We start from the raw sequence: 18,522 nt of genomic DNA, 5'->3' as shown, positions 1-18,522 counted from the left end.
ATTGTCCATTTTTACTTTCTTCAATAACGAGGGCTCCATTTTGGCTACAGCTTTCCTACTCCCATTTATTCTTTCTTTCATTTCCATTTTCTCCTTGTCTCTTGCTTTTTGTACAGATTTTTCTACTTTTCTTATCTTTCCCACATAAATTAATAACTAATATATACCCGCCTTTTTTTACATTTTACATAATTCTATTTTCTTTTTTTATAACGAAAATCCACATTTTATTTAGATTGAAATAAACTACACAAAACTGATTTTCTTCACCAAAAATAACAGTAATAGTTTTCATATTATTTCTAGATAAATCACAAAACACTTATTTTTGTAGCTTTTCCAGGTTTTGTTTATAAATCAAGATGAGGCAGCATGTCAAGTCATGGGAAAAGACAGAAGAAAACAGTTGAGTCAGTTGTCAATATCGATGCCCTCTGATTCTGTCAATCATGAAACAGAAATGTTCAACATATGCCTGTTAAAAAGCTTATGGGGAACAGGCTCCAGGGAGGAAGGAATTGTGACAATGGCAGGCTCTTCCATTCAAACTGTCTCTTGTTCCTTTAAGTTCAGTTGATAAAGACAAAATCTGCCTGCAATCCTCATTTAGTGAGCTCACAAGCTTCTCTCTGGTCATTTGTTTTAACAGATTTTTAACAACATATTTAAAATTTCTACTAGCTTCAAAGGTCAATCATTGGCTTTATTGTAACATTTTATAAAATGTATTCCTTCCTATCAGACCTCTTCAAAATTTATTTCTTTAAACAACTGACGACTCAAAATCTGACATGGGTCTACCGTGACAGTAAATGTTATGTCTAAATTGACGACTATAGTGCCAGTAGCAGAGATCACAAAAAAATGAAAACATAGCACTTTTAATGCTATCTTCTGGAAGAACAAATAGGTCTTCAAAATAGGAGAGTTCAACAGGGGCCATTCAACTGGGTAGATTATCAATGGCTAAAGTACTCAATGGAGGCCTATAGGCAAAGATATTCAGTGATTAAATGGCCTACATCCACCCACAGCTCTTCTTTCAAATATGAAATACAAGAGGAAGCCTTTAAACGTATTTAAAGTCTCTTGGGTATTTTCGATGGTTTCTGAATTATCTGCAGGAAGCTCTGACATCCTGTGTACAGTTTGATATATGTGTCCACCATTAAATCCAGATCATGTTTAATATCAAAATTTATGTTAAGCAAAGCCAAGTTACTTGACCTTTGGTCTGTCAAAGTGTTCCTCAAGTATGCTTTGAGATGTTTTCATCCATTTTCAAAATGCTTATATATTCTCAGAGAAGCACCTCAAAACTCTTAAATGCTTATCTCTAGTACCTCAGTCATGGGTCAACTCAAATTCAGTATCAGAGGAACACCATGATGACATGTACAGAAGTGATTTACCCAATCCTGACACACTCTCAGTTGAACTTCATTGTTGGAAAATCAAATAGAAACACAGGGGAAAAGATAATGAGCTTCCATCCACCATGTATGAAGCCCTTCACCTGCTTGACATCAAGTTTTTTCCTAATGTGTATGCATTGCTGAAAGTCCTGTGTATTTTTCCCGTCATAATTTTATTTTCAATTCTCTTTATATACTTTTATTATTATCTCCTTTTTTCTAATCTGTTTTGTTCTTTGTCAATATGTATTCCATTTATGGGACAGAGCCTCACTCTGAGGTCTAGGCTGGAGTCCACAGCATTCTTCTGGGTTAAGGAGACCTTGATGCCCTGGTATTGAGGGTCCTTTGAGCTTTGGCCTTTGGAAGCACGCTAGTGGCAAACTGCTGGTTTTTTTTTTGTTTGTTTTTCTGCTCTATATGGTAGAGATGCAGTCTTGTTTCTGCTTAGGCTGGTAAGGAGCTCCTGACTTGAAGGGACCTACACATCCCGGCCCCCAGTAATTGGGAATTGTAGACGTGTAGAAAGCACCCACTGAACACCACTATTACTCCTGTCTCTATCTATCACTCTCTTCTTTTTGTCAATCTTTCCTTTTATCCCCCTTTTCCTTTTTCTTTTCTCTTTTTCTATCTCTTTTCTCTTCTTGCTCTTCACTCTTCTCTTCTTTTTGGTCCTATACCAAAAGGACACTTCAACATATAAGGTCAGAGACAAGGTAACTTAAAGAGGAAGAGAAAGTGAAAGGAAAAATTAGGATAAAGAAGCAGACAAAAAGAAAACATTCGTGATGAAGAACCAACAGAAAAATCCTAGCAAAATGAAAAACCGGAACAGAGTAACCCTCCCCAATGGATCATGAGGTAGCTATTCCACCTATAAAGAAATGTTGGAAATGACAGAGAGGGAATTTAAAATGTGCATGGTAAAAACAATGAAGGAAATTGCTGAAAAGGTGGAAAATAACCTAAAGGAAATCCAAAACTAAATAAGGAATGAAAGATACAAAGAATATAGAAAGGATATAGATAAGCTTAAATAATTGAAGCAGTCAATCAGCATACTTAAAGATGCAATAGAGGGTATCAATAACAGATTAGAACATGGAGAAGAAAAATCTCAAAGCTAGAGGATAAAGCTCTTGAGCTAACACAGGTAGTTAAAGAAGCAGAAAATAAGAGAAAGAAAACAGAATGTTCACTGAGAGAATTATGGGACTTCATGAAGCAATGAAACATATGAATTATGGGTATCCCAGAAGGGGAAGAAAAATCCCCCAGAGGAATAGAAGGCCTACTAGAAGATATCTTAGAGGATATCGTAAATGCAAATTTCCAAAGTGTCACCAAAGATACTGACACACTCCTTCCAGAGGGGTATCTAACCCCAGGTTGTCTCAACTCAAACAGAGCTTCTCCAAGACACATTGTTAGGAACCTATCCAAAGTCAAAACAAAAGAAAAAATTCTACAAGCATCCAGAAGTAAGCACCAATTGAACTAGAGGGGAAAATCCATGGGTGACAGTGGACTTCTCAAATGACTTTTCCAGCCAGAAGAGAAAGATCATCTGCCTTTAACCTTCCTAAACAAAACAATTTCCATCTGTGGGTCCAAGATAGGCCATTCTGGCAAGGTTTCTGTTAGGTCCTGAAAGACGGGCCCAGGCTGGCAGGTGTCACACTTTATTAGAAAGGCTGCTTATGGGCGGCGCCTGTGGCTCAGTCGGTAAGGCGCTGGCCCCATATACCGAGGGTGGCGGGTTCAAACCCGGCCCTGGCCAAACTGCAACCAAAAAATAACCGGGTGTTGTGGCGGGCGCCTGTAGTCCCAGCTACTTGGGAGGCTGAGGCAGGAGAATCGCCTAAGCCCAGGAGTTGGAGGTTGCTGTGAGCTGTGTGAGGCCACGGCACTCTACCGAGGGCCATAAAGTGAAACTCTGTCTCTACAAAAAAAAAAAAAAAAAAGAAAGGCTGCTTATTAGTTTGGCTGCATGTTCTCAGAATGTAAGAAGGCTGAAGTCTTGGGAGGAAATAACTTAATAAAAAGAAAACATGTGACTTAAGACAGGTTATTTAAATCAATTACACAATTGGCTAATATTATAAGCACAAAGGATGCTTTTCTTATGATAACCCAGATAGAATAAAAGGCAACCGAGAGTATCTCATAAAAAGTGTCATAACTTTAATATCAAAAATATTGCTGTAATTTGAATGCAGCATGGTCCATGTATATCAGCATACTTCTGTAAAAGCACGAGAAAGGCCCTGAACCTATTGATGGAGCATGATGGTGGGATAGTTTCCCCACAATGGAAACTCTTGCCTGGAATTTTCACTCAGGGAGAACTCCTAAGCTATTAAAAAAAATCTCCTCCCCCTCTAATAGCATTGAAGAATAGCAGTGTATATGAACAGTATTAGCAGTTCCCGCCCATGTGTATGTCCTGATTTTCTCCTCTCGTATTTGAAAATTAGCTAAAAAAGGTAAGGACTTGTGGTGACAGCAAGTAAGAAGCCAGGATTTTCCGTCATATGACTATGAGGAACTACATTCTGCCAGCAGTCAGAGGAGCTGTAGAAGAGGACCTTAAGCTCAAGAAGGAAACCCACCCCATCTGACACGGGTTTTATCCCCATGAGACCCTGAGCAGAGAACCCCGCTAATATGCTCAGACTCCTGACTTAGAGAAATCAGTGAGATCATAAATGTATGCTGTTTGAAGCTAAACAAAACAAAACAAAACAAATTTCCAGCCCATAATTCTATATCTTGCTAAGCTAAGCTTTAAAATTGACAGAGAAATCAAATCTTTTACTGATATGCAAACACTGAGGAAGTTTGCCACAATAAGACCAGCTCTACAGGAAATACTTAAACCTGTTCTTCACTCTGACCATCACAATGTACCAACATCAAACTTAATACCTAGAAACTAAAGGACAAGAATTAGCTTCCACATGACTCAAAAGGTAAAACTAAGCATTGGACTTTCACAAAATAAGATGAATAGGACTCTACCACACTTATCAGTTATCTCAATAAATGTTAATGGCTTGAACTCACCACGGAGGAGGAACAGGCTGGCTGATTGTATAAAAACACACAAGCCATCTATCTGTTGTATACAGGAGACTCACCTAACCTCAAAGGACAAAGCAAGACTCAGGGTGAAGGGATGGAAAACAGTATTTCAGGCAAATTGAAATCAGAAGGAGGGGTTGCAATCTTATTTTCAAATACAAGTGGATTTAAGGCAACTAAAGCAAAAAAAGACAAAGATGGACACTCCATATTCATCAAGGGAACAATACAACAAGAGGATATTTCGATTCTAAATATTTATGTACCCAACTTATATGCTCCCAGATTTACAAACCAGACCTTAACTGGTCTGAGCAATGCGATATCCTATAACACCATAATATCTAGGAACTTTACCATTCCTCTTACAGAGCTGGACAGATCATGGAAATAGAAACTAAATAAAAATACAAGGGACTTAAATGTGATGTTAGAACAGCTGTGCTTAATAGACATATACAGAATACACCATCCCAAAGCTAAGGAATATTCATTCTTCTTGTCATCCCATGGAATATTCTCCAAACTAGATCATAGCCTAAGACACAAATCAAACCTCAACAAAATCGAAAGAATAGAAATTTTACCTTGTATCTTCTCAGACCACAAGGCAATAAAGGTGGAACTCAACTCTAACAAAAATCTTCAGCCCCACACAAAGGCATGGAAACTAAATAACCTTATACTGAAAGACAGTTGGGTCAAGAAAGAGATAAAAGAGGAAATCATTAACTTCCTTGAACATAACAACAAAGACACAAGCTACCAAAACCTGTGGACCACTGCAAAAGCAGTCCTAAGAGGGAAATTTATCAGATTAGATGCCTACATCTAAAAAACAGAGAGAATATCGACAATCTAATGAATCATCTTGAAGAAATGTAAAAGGAAAAGCAATCCAACACCAATAGCAGAAGAAAAGAAATAACCAAAATTAAATCAGAAATTAATGAAATTGGAAACAAAAGAATCATTCAGAAAATTAATGAAACAAAAAGTTGGTTCTTCAAAAAGGTAAATAAAATTGGTAAACCATTGTCCAGATGAGCCGGAATTAGAAAGGTAAAATCTTTAAAAACCTCAATCAGAAACAAAAAGAGGGAAACAACCACTGATGCCACGGAGATATAAGAGATTATTTCTGAATATTACCAAAAACTCTATTCCCAGAAATTTAACAATATGGCAGAAATGCACCAATACCTGGACTCATACCATCTCCCTAGACTTAACCAGGAATAAATAGACATATGGAGCAGAATAGAAAATCAAGAGATGAAACCAGTCTCTACTAGCTATCTGATCTTTGTCAAACCAAACACAAGCATACACTGGAGAAAAGAATCCCTATTCAACAAATGGTGCTGGGAGAACTGGATAACCGCATGTGAAAGACTGAAACTGGACCCATGTCTTTCACTACTTACAAAACTTGACCCAAGATGGATAAAAGATTTAAATCTAAGACATGAAAAAAAAACAATTAAGACATGAAACGATAAAAATCTTTGAAGAAAGTGTAGGGAATGATATTGGACTGGGGGAAGATTTTATGACAAAGTCTTCAGCAGCAATCACAACAACAACAACAAGAACAAAATGAGATTTAATTAAACTGAGAACCTCTGCACAGCAAAGGATACAACAAGTAAAGGAAAAAGATGTTCAGATGGAAAAAGATATTTGCAGGGTATGCATCTGACAAAGGGTTGATAACTAGACTCTATAGAGAACTCAAGTTAATCAAGAAAAAAAAGAGTAAATAATCCCATCTACCACTGGGCAAGAGATATGAATAGAACCTTCCCTGATGAAGACAGATGAATGGATAGCAAGCATTTGGAAAAAATGCTCATTGTCTCTGATCATCAGAGAAATGCAAATCAAAACCACCCTGAGATATCACCTAACCCCAGTGAGAAAGGCCCACATCACCAAGTCTCAAAGCTGTAGATGCTGGTGTGGAAGTGGAGAGAAGGGAACACTTTTATACTATTGGTGGAAATGCAAACTAATACTGCCTTTTTGGAAGAAAATATGGAGAATCCTCAAGGAACTCAAATTAAATCTGCCATTTAATCCTGCAATCCCATTACTACGCATCTACCCAGAAGGAAAAAAAAATCATTTTATCATAAGTACATTTGCACTAGACTGTTTATTGCAGCTCAATTTACGATCACCAAAATATGGAAACAACCTAAATGTCCACCAACCCAGAAATGGATTAGCAAGCTGTGGTATATGTATAGCATGGATATACTATCCAGCCATTAAAAAAGATAGTGACTTTACATCTTTTGTATAAACCTGGATGAAGCTGGAACACATTCTTCTTAGTAAAGTATCCCAAGAATAGAGAAGCAAGAATCCAATGTACTCAATTCTAGAATGGAGCCAGTTGATGATCTATTACCCACTCACAAAAGAGAAAAACTCAAATCGAGGTGTGGGTGGGGGAACCAAGTAGTGGGGATAGGGGAGGGGAGAGTGGTATGGGGGTGTTCCCACTTAATGGGCACAATGTTAGGGTATATGGCACACTTCTTGGGGGCAGGTCATAATTCTAAGAGGGACTTTACCTAACAAAAGCAAACATTGTAACCTAATTCTTTATACCTTCAATTAAAAAAAATAAATAACAATTGAAGATAAATGAAATTCTAAATCTATATATAAAGGGCCTAAAATAACTACAGGTAGTCCCTAGGTTACCAACAAGATAGGTTCTATAGGTTTGTTCTTAAGTTGAATTTGTATGTAAGTTGGAACAGGTACATTTACCTATTACCTGTAGTACCCTCCGTTCAGTTCATAAGTTCAAGTTGTATGTAAGTCAGATGTTTGTAACTTGGGGATGGCCTGCACTCAAAACATCTGTTGCCGTATCTTTTGATTTACAGATATACCTCTCACACCTTGAAAGAATGTAGTGTGTAAGGAATGATGGGAATAATTAGAATTATAAATGAATAAATAATCCAATATACTGGTGCATTTAAGTGCCATTAATTGCGAGATGCACTGTTGATGTGCACAGCACTGCCAAGGGAGCTAGCACACAGGCCCTGGACTGGAAGATGTTTGGTCAAAATCCAAAAGGGATGCTACTCCAAGGCAATGAACCAGAGCGCTTTAAGACTAAGAGAGCGCGGAAATGCTCTGAAGTCCCCTCACTGAATCCTCACCAAAGCACTGCAGCACCAGCAGGACTGGGGGCTGCAGCTTGCTCCACGGTAGGAGACACAGAGGCAGTGGCCGGCTCTGTCCCTCTCCCTCTCCATCACCAGCACTCACCGGACTGTGCGACTCCAGGATCTGGGTGCAGGCAGCTGCAGTCAGTGTCTCAGACACGCTCAGCTCCTCCAGGAACAAGTCCTGGATGCTGAGGAGGGCGGTGTATGCCGACAGCGTCTCGGTTACCTGGGCCGCTTTCTGGAACTGCAGAGCCACAAGCATCTGGGCAAAGTGTCCTTCCTGGGCCTCTAGCCGCTGCACTCTCTCTCGCAGCAGCTCACCTTGAACCTGGGAGGGACAAGCCCCAAACCAGAGAGCAGGCAGTGAGTGGGGGGGCCCTGACTGCAGTCTCTGAGAAGCATCCCCAGGACTTACGGGGAGGCAGTACGGGGACCCGTGGCAGCATCTGAAGTCTTGGGTGCTCTGCTAATGGAGGCTCCAGGGGGCTGTAGGAGTGGAGCTGTCCTACCTCCTATGCTCACAATTTCTAAGGTCACTCAAGACTGACACCATCTGCTCAAAACCCTTCAAAGGCTCCCACGTTCTAGAGAAGAGAAGCTCCAACGTTTTAGCACCAGCTCAAAGGCCCTTCCCACCAGAGCTCAGCCAAGGTCCCTCTGGACAGGCCTGTTCTTCAGCTGCGCCCACCACACACACCTGGGACTCAGTCATTCCCAATCACACACTGTGCCTGGCACACTACGCCTGGCACACCATGCCTGCATCCGTAGCTAACGCTCTTTGCAATCACCGAAACGCCCTTCCACCCTTGTCTTCCTGCTTCAGAGAGCTGAACTGTCTCCCAGCAAACCCCCATCTTCTCACAGTTACCTTTTCACTATAAATTCACAAGGAGAAAATACATTTATACCTTTGTTCATTTATATAAAAAATATTTAAGGAGCAACAACTACATATAAAGGAACGTGTGACCCACCTAAGGGGGTGAGGAAGAGTAAACAAGACGCAAAGAGAAGTCAGACATGGCTGTGACTTTCAAAGAGCTCTTGAATGGGGGGCAGGTACAGTATAGTACATGCGAAAGGCTCATGAAGGGCATGGGCACCACACCACAGATGAAAAATCTTCCATTGGATGTATAATCAATACATTTAAAAAAAAATTAAAAAAAAAATAAAAAGAGAATTTTACATATGTACCCATGAAGTTACCACTGGCTGTTGTGATTGCTGTTGGTGGTGGCATTTATCATACTATTACTCAAGGAAGAAAATGGTGAGTGCCATAAGGGAAGTCCATGCTCAGGCTATGGCAGTTAACAGGATGGAGGAGGTAGAGGGGTCAGGGAAGGCTGTGAGGATACTGGCATTTGAACTGGGCCTTGAGGGACCCAGGCAACTGGGAAGAGAAATGGTATGACTGGAGGCTCTGGGGCAGGAGACCCTACAGAGCTGAGTGAGAGGCTGAGTTAGACCAAAGCTGAAAGGGCAGGTGGAAGATGAAGCCAGGAGGTTGGGCAGAAACCGTTCTGCACAGCCCCGAACTGCCAAGGATGGGAAGGCAGATCTCCTGAGATGATGAGGAGGATGAGCCAGCTGAGCGTCCCTGAACAAGAACCTCCTGAATGATGAGCAAGCGAGTTTGGGTCTCCCCTGCTGTGCCCCTGGCCTAAGCGCAGATTCCCACACTCCAAGTGTCCTGTGAGACCTAGTTCCCTGCAGACATGCAGGGTACAGTGTTATTTATGCAAATGCATATCTAAAATGTAGGCAAAGCATGAGCCTTTAGCATGTACTGTAAGAACATGGACAGTGGGATTAAAAAAAAACAAAGATTCTCCAAAATCATTTTTCTTCTTCAGAAAGCTCACTTTGTTAGTTCCAGCACCATGAGAATATGTTTTTAGAGAGGGTTTTAATCCATGTTTAGAAGATACCCTGGTAATGGCAAGATTTGCGTTTCTATGAGGTATTAATGACAGGCCTCATAAAATATTCAAGCTATCCAAAATAACACAAATTAACAACTACAAGAAGGACTCTACCTGACAAATTGAAATATTTTGACCTGGTTGTTTGTACCTTCACATTAACTGGAAATTAAAAAATATATACATATTAATTTGCAAAACAATATGCTGCTAAATACCCTTAGTTTAAACAAAAAGTTCAAACAGCTTCCTTACTTGTTTTCCCTGACTGCTGTGGTCTCCTGTTGCTCTGGGGAGCAAAAACTGTCCTCCTTGAACCTTCTTTTTTTTTTGCAGTTTTTAGCAGGGGCAGGGCTTGAACCTGTCACCTCTGGCATATGGGGCCGGTGCCTTACTCCTTTGAGCCACAGGTGCCACCCTGTCCTCCTCAGTCATAACAGCAGATGGGTGTTATCTTGGGCTTGTTTGTGGGGGCCATGTGGTAGGACAAAGGCCCACCCACCCCCCAGGTGAGCTCAGGGCAGAGAGAGCTGCCATTGACACAGAGTTTGCCCATTCGAGGCTGGACAAGGCACCCCAGTTTTCCTAGGCCTGGGCAATTTCATGAGGAGAACACCCTGACTTTTTGCCCTGAGCTGGAGGGACGGCATTCATTTGTCAAAACGCTCATTCACACCAAGTCCTGGCCAAATGCAATTCTCAAGACCTTATACCCCTCGACAAAGGACCCAGATGGAAACTTTTGGGTCTTTCTCAAGAAGCTGTGGTTTTTACTCCCTCTGTATTCCTTTCTGTCTAATATATCCTGTCTTACCACTGATCTGTGGTCTGTAGATTCATTCTTCGAATCCCTAAGACCAAGGACCTACTGTAGAAAGAAATTCAGTCATACCAGGACTCCGAAGAGCTCAAACCTCCACGGGCCCCCTCACCCCACCCCTGCTTGGGGGCCTCTGCTGGACAGTGAAGTGGCTGCTGGGCTCCCTGCCGGCTCAGCTGGCCGCTATTCTCACACCTGTTCTTACGTCTTTCTTCTTACTGTCTTGCCTTTTTTTTATCACGTGCCTTTTGTGGAGCTTCCCTAGGTGTCTATGAATGTGTAGCAAGTAGACGTGACGGGTGAGCTGGGAAGATCCGGGATTCCCATCCAGACGGACACGGCTTTGTGAGTCACCACCTGTTGGCTGGATGTCCCTGGACATGTCATACAACCTCTTGGTGACACTGCCCCTCACATGTCAGCCGGATGACCCCGCACATGAGAGTTCCCAGGGCAGGCTGACTTCACGTGTTTCATCTGCACAAAGATGCTCGGATGTCTATTTTCTCCTTCTGTCTTGGAGTCCTTGACCACGCTATTTAAGAAGTGATAACTAATCTGGGATCAGAACCCCATGTCGAGTAGGGGGCTGCAGAGGGGGCTGAGGCAGACCAGGTCTTGTCACACCCCTGGTGCTGGCCCCGGAATGGGAACTAACCTTTGTGAACCTCCAGTGGACCTCAACAAGCCATTCTTGCAGCAATGTGGCAGTCTGGGGAATCAAAGCTCATGGAAAGCATGGCCAAGGTGCCTGGTATCTGACTGGGATTCCATAAAGACTAGAAACAGTTTTGCTTTTAATATTGCTGCATGATGTTAACACTGATTATCTCATAAACCCAGTTAAGTATGAACAGAGCCCTATTTTATACATTGTGACTAAAGCAGAGGACTGGAAGAGGAATCAGCTTCTAAAGAGTATGGATGACAAAAAAAAAAAAAATAAGGTTGAAACATGTTTGTTAATAATACTCAGAGTATTGGATTTACAAACTAAGTGGTATGAAGGAAACCATGAAAAGTGGGCTGGACATGCCGCCTCACACCTATAATCCCAGCACTTCGAGAGGCCAAGGCAGGAAGATCTCGAGGCAGGAGTTTGGGACCAGCCTGGGCAACATAGGGAGACCCTATTGCTACAAAAAAAAAAAAAAAAAAAAAATTAAAAAGCATTAGCCAGAGGGCAGCGCCTGTGGCTCAAAGGAGTAGGGCGCCGGCCCCATATGCGGGAGGTGGCAGGTTCAAACCCAGCCCTGGCCAAAAACTGCAAAAAAATAAAAAATAAAAAATTTAACAAAAGCATTAGCCAGGTGTGCTGGTGCACACTGTAGTCCTAGGTACCAGACACAGGGAGGGTGATTTGGCAGGATCATTTGAGCCCAGGAGTTCAAGGTGGTGGCGAGTTGTAATTAGGCTGCCACATTCATGTCTGGGCAACAGAACAAGACCCTGTCTGAAAATAAAATAAGATTAACACAAATGAGAAAAATGGTAATGAGAGACACAAAGCTAGAACATCCTCATCTTCCTCAAATTGGCCTATGAGAACATTCCTCCTGGGTGCTACTCTGCCATCTTGCTATGACCCAGCTCCACAGGAAAGCAGCCTCTCCAGTGGCCTCTGGTGTGGGCTGGGACACCCACTGCCTCTGCCAAACCACACCCCACCATGTCCTCCTCCAGCTGCCCACTCTGCTTGGACGATAGCCACCTTCACTCTGGTGAATTCTCATAGAGAATTCCAGCCATGTGGAAGGAAACACTGTCCCTCCCCACATGTGGCCGTTTCCCCCGTGGCCCCTTATTCAGGGCTCCCAGTTTCTCTGCACCCCACATGCTGCTGTCCCCAGGGATGAGGCCCCCTATGCAGGGGTCCCAGTTTCCCTGCACCCCACATGCTGCTGTACCTGGGTGGGGCCCCCGGTGCAGGGCTCCTGGCCTTCCTGCACCCTGCATGCTGCTGTCCCCAGGGATGAAGCCCCCTGTACAGGGCTCCCAGTCTCCCTGCACCCTGCATGCTGCTGTCCCCAGGGATGAAGCCCCCTGTGCAGGGCTCCCAGTCTCCCTGCACCCTGCATGCTGCTGCACCCAGGTAGGGCCCCCTGTTCAGGGCTCCAGCCTCCTTGAACCCCACATGCTGCTGCACCCGGTGCGGCCCCTGTGTAGGGCTCCGGCTTCCCTGCACCCTGCATGCTGCTGTCCCCAGGGGTGGGGCCCCAGAGTTCATTAATGCGGTGCCTGGGACATTGCTGCCTCCCCCGAACACTTAAGGAATGAATGAACCATGTGAAAGGTGTTACAACAAGAAAGGGATCTGGGGGCAGGTGGGGCAAGTGGGAAGAACTAGGTGATCAGGGAAGGCTTCCTGGAAGAGAGGACGCCTGAGGATGGTGGCAACACTTTAGGGCAGCAAGGACAAATGTTACTTGCCCAGGTCAAAAAAGGTGGAAAGCTAATTCTGGGAAGAGGGAAGAACCCAGACTAAAGCAGCCCAGGGGACTGTGTGGCGCACAGGAACCTCACGGGGAAAGCACAGCTGCGGGGAGAGGCCAGTCTGCCTGTGGGAGCACAGAGGAAGGGCTGCAAGGGAGACTGAGTGGGACAGAAGACGCAGATGCCCCGGGACAGGGACAGGCACAAATACGGGGGCAGCCACCCTGCCCAGCAGGGGCAGCACTTGAATGGAGGCCTAAGGGACACAGGGAGATCCAGGCAGAGTGGAAGAAGGGGGCTCCAGGAAAGAAAGCATAGTGGGAAGGCCGGTCCGGTCCGAGGACCCACGTGCTCGGGTGAAGATGGACGGCACAGCCCCCTGCTTGTCCTGTGGGCCTGCGAGTGGGTAGCTGTGAGCCTGCCATGTGCAGAGAGGAGTGACAGCTGAGGCTGGTACTGACCTTTTCAACCAGGTCTTCAGGGGCCTGTTCCTCCCAGAGGTGAATTTTATCTTCAATGCACTTCTTCAAAAGGTCTATTTTGCTTTTACTCTTGGACCGTGGCTTTCTCCCCTTGGACTGTTGCTAGAGATGGGCCAGAGAACACACAGCGAGAAGGCAGTCACCTATAAGTCCACGTGGTCACCCATGAGTCCAGCAGCCCCCAGGCCTCCGCAGGCTAAGAGAAGTTTCTGCAGCTCACAAAACTGCAAAACTCTGCCTTAGGACAGAGGGGAAGGAAAGAAGCATGTTTTCCTGGAAGGAGCTCAGCCTCGGGACCTTGAATCTTCATGTGCCCTGGGGACTCCTCCCACCCAAGGCCAGAGAGGGCGTCTAATGGGCAGAGCCAGAGCTCTGGAGCCCAACAGACAGGGGACCCAAGCCGGGTTCACCTCCTAACTGGCACGTGACCGGAGACCTGCCAGCTTCTCTGAGCCGGGGACATAGTACATGAGGTCCCCGTTCTCCTGATGTTTCCCTGACAGTGGAGAAAGCAATCAGTAAACATGGAAATGTGTGACTAAGGACCCTACAGATAGCTGATGGTTAAAGGCAGGTGCAATGACAGTGCACGGGCATTATGTCATGCTGGGTGGGTAGGGAAGGCACAGGGAGGCACAGGAAAGAGGTGCCAGGCTGTGAGCACGGGGGGAAATTCCAGTGGAAAGAGGCCCCATGCCCAGAGTTCGCATGGACAGACCTCCCGGGACAGCAGCTGCACAACCTGCATTCTCAACTGTGATGAGCAGACACCTTGGCTGAGCCCCAAATGACAAGACAGTGTCAGTGGGCTCCAGGCCCTGAAGACAGGACAAACACGGGTTACAATGTTAGAGAGTGAGGGTGTGGGCACTGAGCAAGCCGTCACTTGGTTGATGGGCGAGCACAGCAGGTGCTGCAATTGCTGTGCCTCAGTCTGCTCAGCAGGAGAATGGGGATAACTGAATCGTCCTCATGGGCTTGCTATGAGAACATGACAGACACCAGGACGTGAGAGCAGACATGTGACAGAACACAATAGCAGCACCCCACACCACACAATGTGACGTCACCTCATGTGTAGTGACATAAGAGCACATGTGACAGTGACGCCATCACTCAGCAAGCACACGCTAAGGTGCTTGCTACGTTCCGGCAGCGGCTGCTCTCCAGGACATGCAGCCACCTTCCCAGCTCTCCCGCTGCCCTCTGCCCTCTCACCCTATCTCTGGAGGTCCCCTGACCTCCCAGAGCTGCTGGGACCGGGATGCAGGCCTGCCCACGCTGCCCCAGGCTCCCAGGGTTGAACATGGTGGGAACACCTGAGGACCCTGTGCCCTCAGTGCCTGCTCTGGGGCCTCTGAGGAAGCAACTACCTCTGGGAACTCAGGGCAGCTCACACAGTTCGAATGTCCCCATGTGACAGAGGAGGAAAGCGAGGCCAGGAGCACAGCCCCAGAGGTCTAACAGTGTACACAGGGTCCTGAGAACCAGCCCTGAGTCCCCTGATTCCTGAGCCAGACCTACTTAAGTCCCCGGGTGGGGCTTCCCTCAGATGTCACATGAGTTAACCTAACAGGAACAATGCCTAAAAAGGACACTGTGTCAGCACTGCTTAGGAGCAGGGCCAGGCTGGTGGACAGGACCCAGAGTCCCCTCCCTGAGTATGGATGGGGCTGGGGAGGAACCGCCTGGAGGAGGGCAGGGCCGCGGGCTGATCCTGCACATCTCTTCCCAACTCCACAGTGACAGCAGGTTGGCAGCCCGAAACTGGCCTTGGGAGGAACCATGGCCTTTTACACCATGGAAATGGGCAAGTGCTTCTAATCAGGATGTCTCCACCCCTCTTTCCCAGCATGGGTCTGGGTGGGGTCCAGGCCACCTGGAGCCTCAAGCACATGGTGGAAGCTCTGTCCCCTCAGAGAGACCTGGGGAAAGGTCAGAAGGAGCATGGCAGCGAATCTGATCAGTCATCAACTTCAGGGCCTGAAGGCTCCTGTGAAACTCATTTCCATAAATAGTCTGAGAGCCCTGTGGCCATGCAGCCCTCCCTCTGCCTCCGTTAGATACCCAGACAGAAGTCAGTGGGGAGCACCTGGGACAGACACAGACATGGGGGGGTCCTCCTGGTGATGAGAAGACAGACAGGTTGGGAGGCTGAGGAAACAGCAACATACTGAGCCTCCTCCACTAATTCTGCTCTACCCATCAGACAACCAAATGCCCCTGTGATCTCCATTAGCCATGTGATGATGAAATGATGAAGATAAAAAATTAAATTTTTGCCCGAGGCCTTGCAGTGCTCAGGAAACTGCGTGCAGCCTCCGTCACCCCCTGCTCAGAGGCTTTCTCAGGATGGGTCTGGTGAAGGGAGCTGGAGCCCAGCGGCTGAGAGCAGGGCCCTCCTGGCCTGGGCCTTCCTCCTGGAGAATGGGGAGCAAGCACCGTCCCACCAAGGCAAATGACAGAAGGACCAGCTTAAAAGTAGGGAACGCAGCAGGCTCACTGCCTTCAGTGATGTGGAGTATTCCCTCTACTGTTCTAAAATCTTAACTTTCTGATCATTCATCCTTTACTCTTGAACGATCCTCATGTTGTATGCCCCACACCCTGGTACAAACAGAAACAGAAAATAACCTTTTGTTTCAAATCAAAAGAATGTAAAGGCTTCTAAGTTGTTTCTGTATTCACTGATTTTCTTTCTTTTTTAATTTTTTCTCTTTCTAAAGGAAGATAGTGGGTTTGAAGCCAGAAAACGCCAGCCCGGAACCTGGGTCTCCACTTCCTATAGGTATACTCACTTTTCCTCTGCTGGTCAGTTTTCTCATCTGTAAAATAGAGACCTCCTGGCTCTACGGTGAGCTTCAGGGGAGATCATATAAGCTTAAGTGATGTTGATATTTTCAGTCTGAACATACTGTCACCCGAAGCAAAGCCCCACTGTTCTGTACACGTTTGGTGGTTGGCTGGTTGGACAAGCCAGCATCATTTGCGGCACACCCACCGTGCATGCAGCACGCTTTGCGTTCGCGGCACACCCACCGTGCATGCAGCATGCTTTGCGTTCGCGGCACACCCACCGTGCATGCAGCATGCTTGAGTGGTGAGGTCAGCAGGTTGTGGAGATTGCTTTGAACAGGAGCCCAGACCGTGGGCAAGTCAATGGGCCAGGACATTCCCATAAAGGTAAATAACGGAAGACATGAAACATAGCCATGTGATAACAGTGCCTGGAGAGAGGGTTATTTTGGACAGGTGCTCAGGGGAGGCCTCTCTGTGGAGGTGACATTTCACTGAGGCCTGAATAGATTACAAAGCAAAGAAACAGCAAGTTCAATGACCTTGTCTTAGCTCAGTTCTCCAGAGGCAGAGCCTGAGGCAGGGATTGGGTGCACATGGTTTCCTGTGGGAGGGCTCCTTAGGAGCAACCTGGCAGGAAACAGGGAACCAGGACAGGAAGGGCAGGGCCACACGAGCTATGGCCTGGTCTGGTCCACAGGGGCTCTTGGAGCAGCAACTTCCCCAGTGTTGTCTGTCCCCAGGACATAAGAAGGACTCACTACAAGGCAGCTGCCCATTGGCATCCTTCACTACCCCACGTGAGACCCCCTTTTCCTGACCCACCTGAGCTGAGTCAAGCACCCCCATTGTACTCCTTACAGAGGAGCCTTTTGTACCCTGCCCTGGTCACTTGCTGTGGCTGACGGAGGGTGCAGGAGGGGGAATCAGGTTGTAGACCAGGTGGCTCCCTCAGGAGAAGAGCGCAGGTGGGAGCCAGGAGCAGCCGACACCCATGGGCACTGGTGGGTGGTACACCCTGGGTGAGGGGACCTGGGCACAACACCAATATGCCACCATAGACGTAGAGGTCAGGACAAACTTGAAAGTTTTGGGACAGTTGGATGCCAACACAGCTGGAGAGGAGACCACGGGGCAGCATGAGTTGAGAAGAGCTCAGGGCGTGAGGGCAGGTGAAGAGGCCAAACCCTGGGAGCATCACTGGCTGGGAGACAGCCCTCCCTCCACCCCCGACATGTCCATCCCACCTGCAGCTCGGGGGCAGCCAGGGCCTGGTCCAGCCGCAGGCACTCTGCCTCCCTCCAGGCAGTCTGAAACCGCTGCAGCAGGACTCGCGCCCGGATCCTGGGGAGGGCTAAGCTCCTGTCCATCTGAGCGAAGCAGCCGTGGACCTCCTGCCGCATCCTGAGCAGCTGCTCTTCTGACAGGGAGAAAGCCGAGGAGCAGAGCTTCCTGTGGAGGGAGAACAGCGACAGGCTCTTACTCAGAGAAAACGCGAAGCTGGGAGAGGGAGGTCAGTGGTCAAATCCCTGCCTGTAGAGAGTGACGCGAGCTCGTCAACCACGCGCCCCTTCCACACGCACTTCCTGAGCACTGAGGTGCCTCGTGTTGGACACGGCATCATACTGGGGCTGGGAAGTTAGAGGTGTATGAGGAGATCCTAGGAGGGTATCTCTTCCAGTGTTTGTGACCTTGAAGATAACTGGTCTCGCTTTGGAAACAGGCAGGACAACAAAGCATTGACTGAGTCGGGCCAGCGGCATGAAGGAGAGGCACTCGGCTCAGAGCAGAGACTCAGGGAAGAGGGGGGTCTCTCGCATTGAGCAATCGACTATTGTGGGTTGAATTGTGACCCCCAAGAGATATGTTGAAGTCCTAATCCATGGTACCTGTGACTGTCACTTTATTTAGAAATAGCATCTTTGCAGGTGTCCTAAAAGAAGTTAAGATGAGCGAGGTCAGACTGGAGTAAAATAGAAGGAGATGAACATGGAGGCAGAAAGCCACGTGAGGACCGAGGCAGAGGGAGTGACACACCTGCAGGCCTGTCAACACCAGAAGCGGAGGGAGAGGCAGGGAACAGGCTCTGCCCCAGAGCACTCAGCCCTACCAACACCTGAGTCTTGGAATTCTGGCCTCCAAAACTGTGGAAGAATCAGCTCCCCTGTTTGTGACACTTTGTTAAGCAAGGCTAAGGAACAAACATATTTACCTACATCACTGCTAGTCCTTACACCAACTAGCCCTCAAATTATAGACGTGGAGATTGAGAACATTCCCCCCTCCTTTCTGGCAAGACCCCTGCTACTTTCCCAGACTCACTGGAGCCAGTTGTGGCCACCGAGATAGAAGGAGAAGTGT

At 46.6% G+C, this 18,522-nt stretch overlaps 1 protein-coding gene across 2 annotated transcripts in view; it reads right to left on the bottom strand.

Moving 5' to 3' along the window:
• EVC2 (EvC ciliary complex subunit 2) overlaps positions 1-18,522 on the bottom strand; it is a 135,248-nt gene that overhangs the window by 29,268 nt on the left and 87,458 nt on the right. For both annotated transcript variants that reach the window (XM_053565924.1, XM_053565925.1), the window contains exons 15-17: positions 17,409-17,613; positions 13,345-13,467; positions 7,800-8,027 (exon numbers count right to left, since the gene is read on the bottom strand). In XM_053565924.1, the coding sequence (XP_053421899.1) occupies positions 7,800-8,027; positions 13,345-13,467; positions 17,409-17,613 (556 nt within the window). The remainder of the gene's footprint in view (positions 1-7,799; positions 8,028-13,344; positions 13,468-17,408; positions 17,614-18,522) is intronic.

The sequence above is a fragment of the Nycticebus coucang genome, chromosome 17 (genome assembly GCF_027406575.1).
Source record: "Nycticebus coucang isolate mNycCou1 chromosome 17, mNycCou1.pri, whole genome shotgun sequence".
NCBI classification, from domain to species: Eukaryota; Metazoa; Chordata; class Mammalia; order Primates; family Lorisidae; genus Nycticebus; species Nycticebus coucang.
The sequence above is the reverse complement of the archived record's forward strand: the minus strand, read 5'-3'. Positions and strand labels throughout refer to the sequence as shown.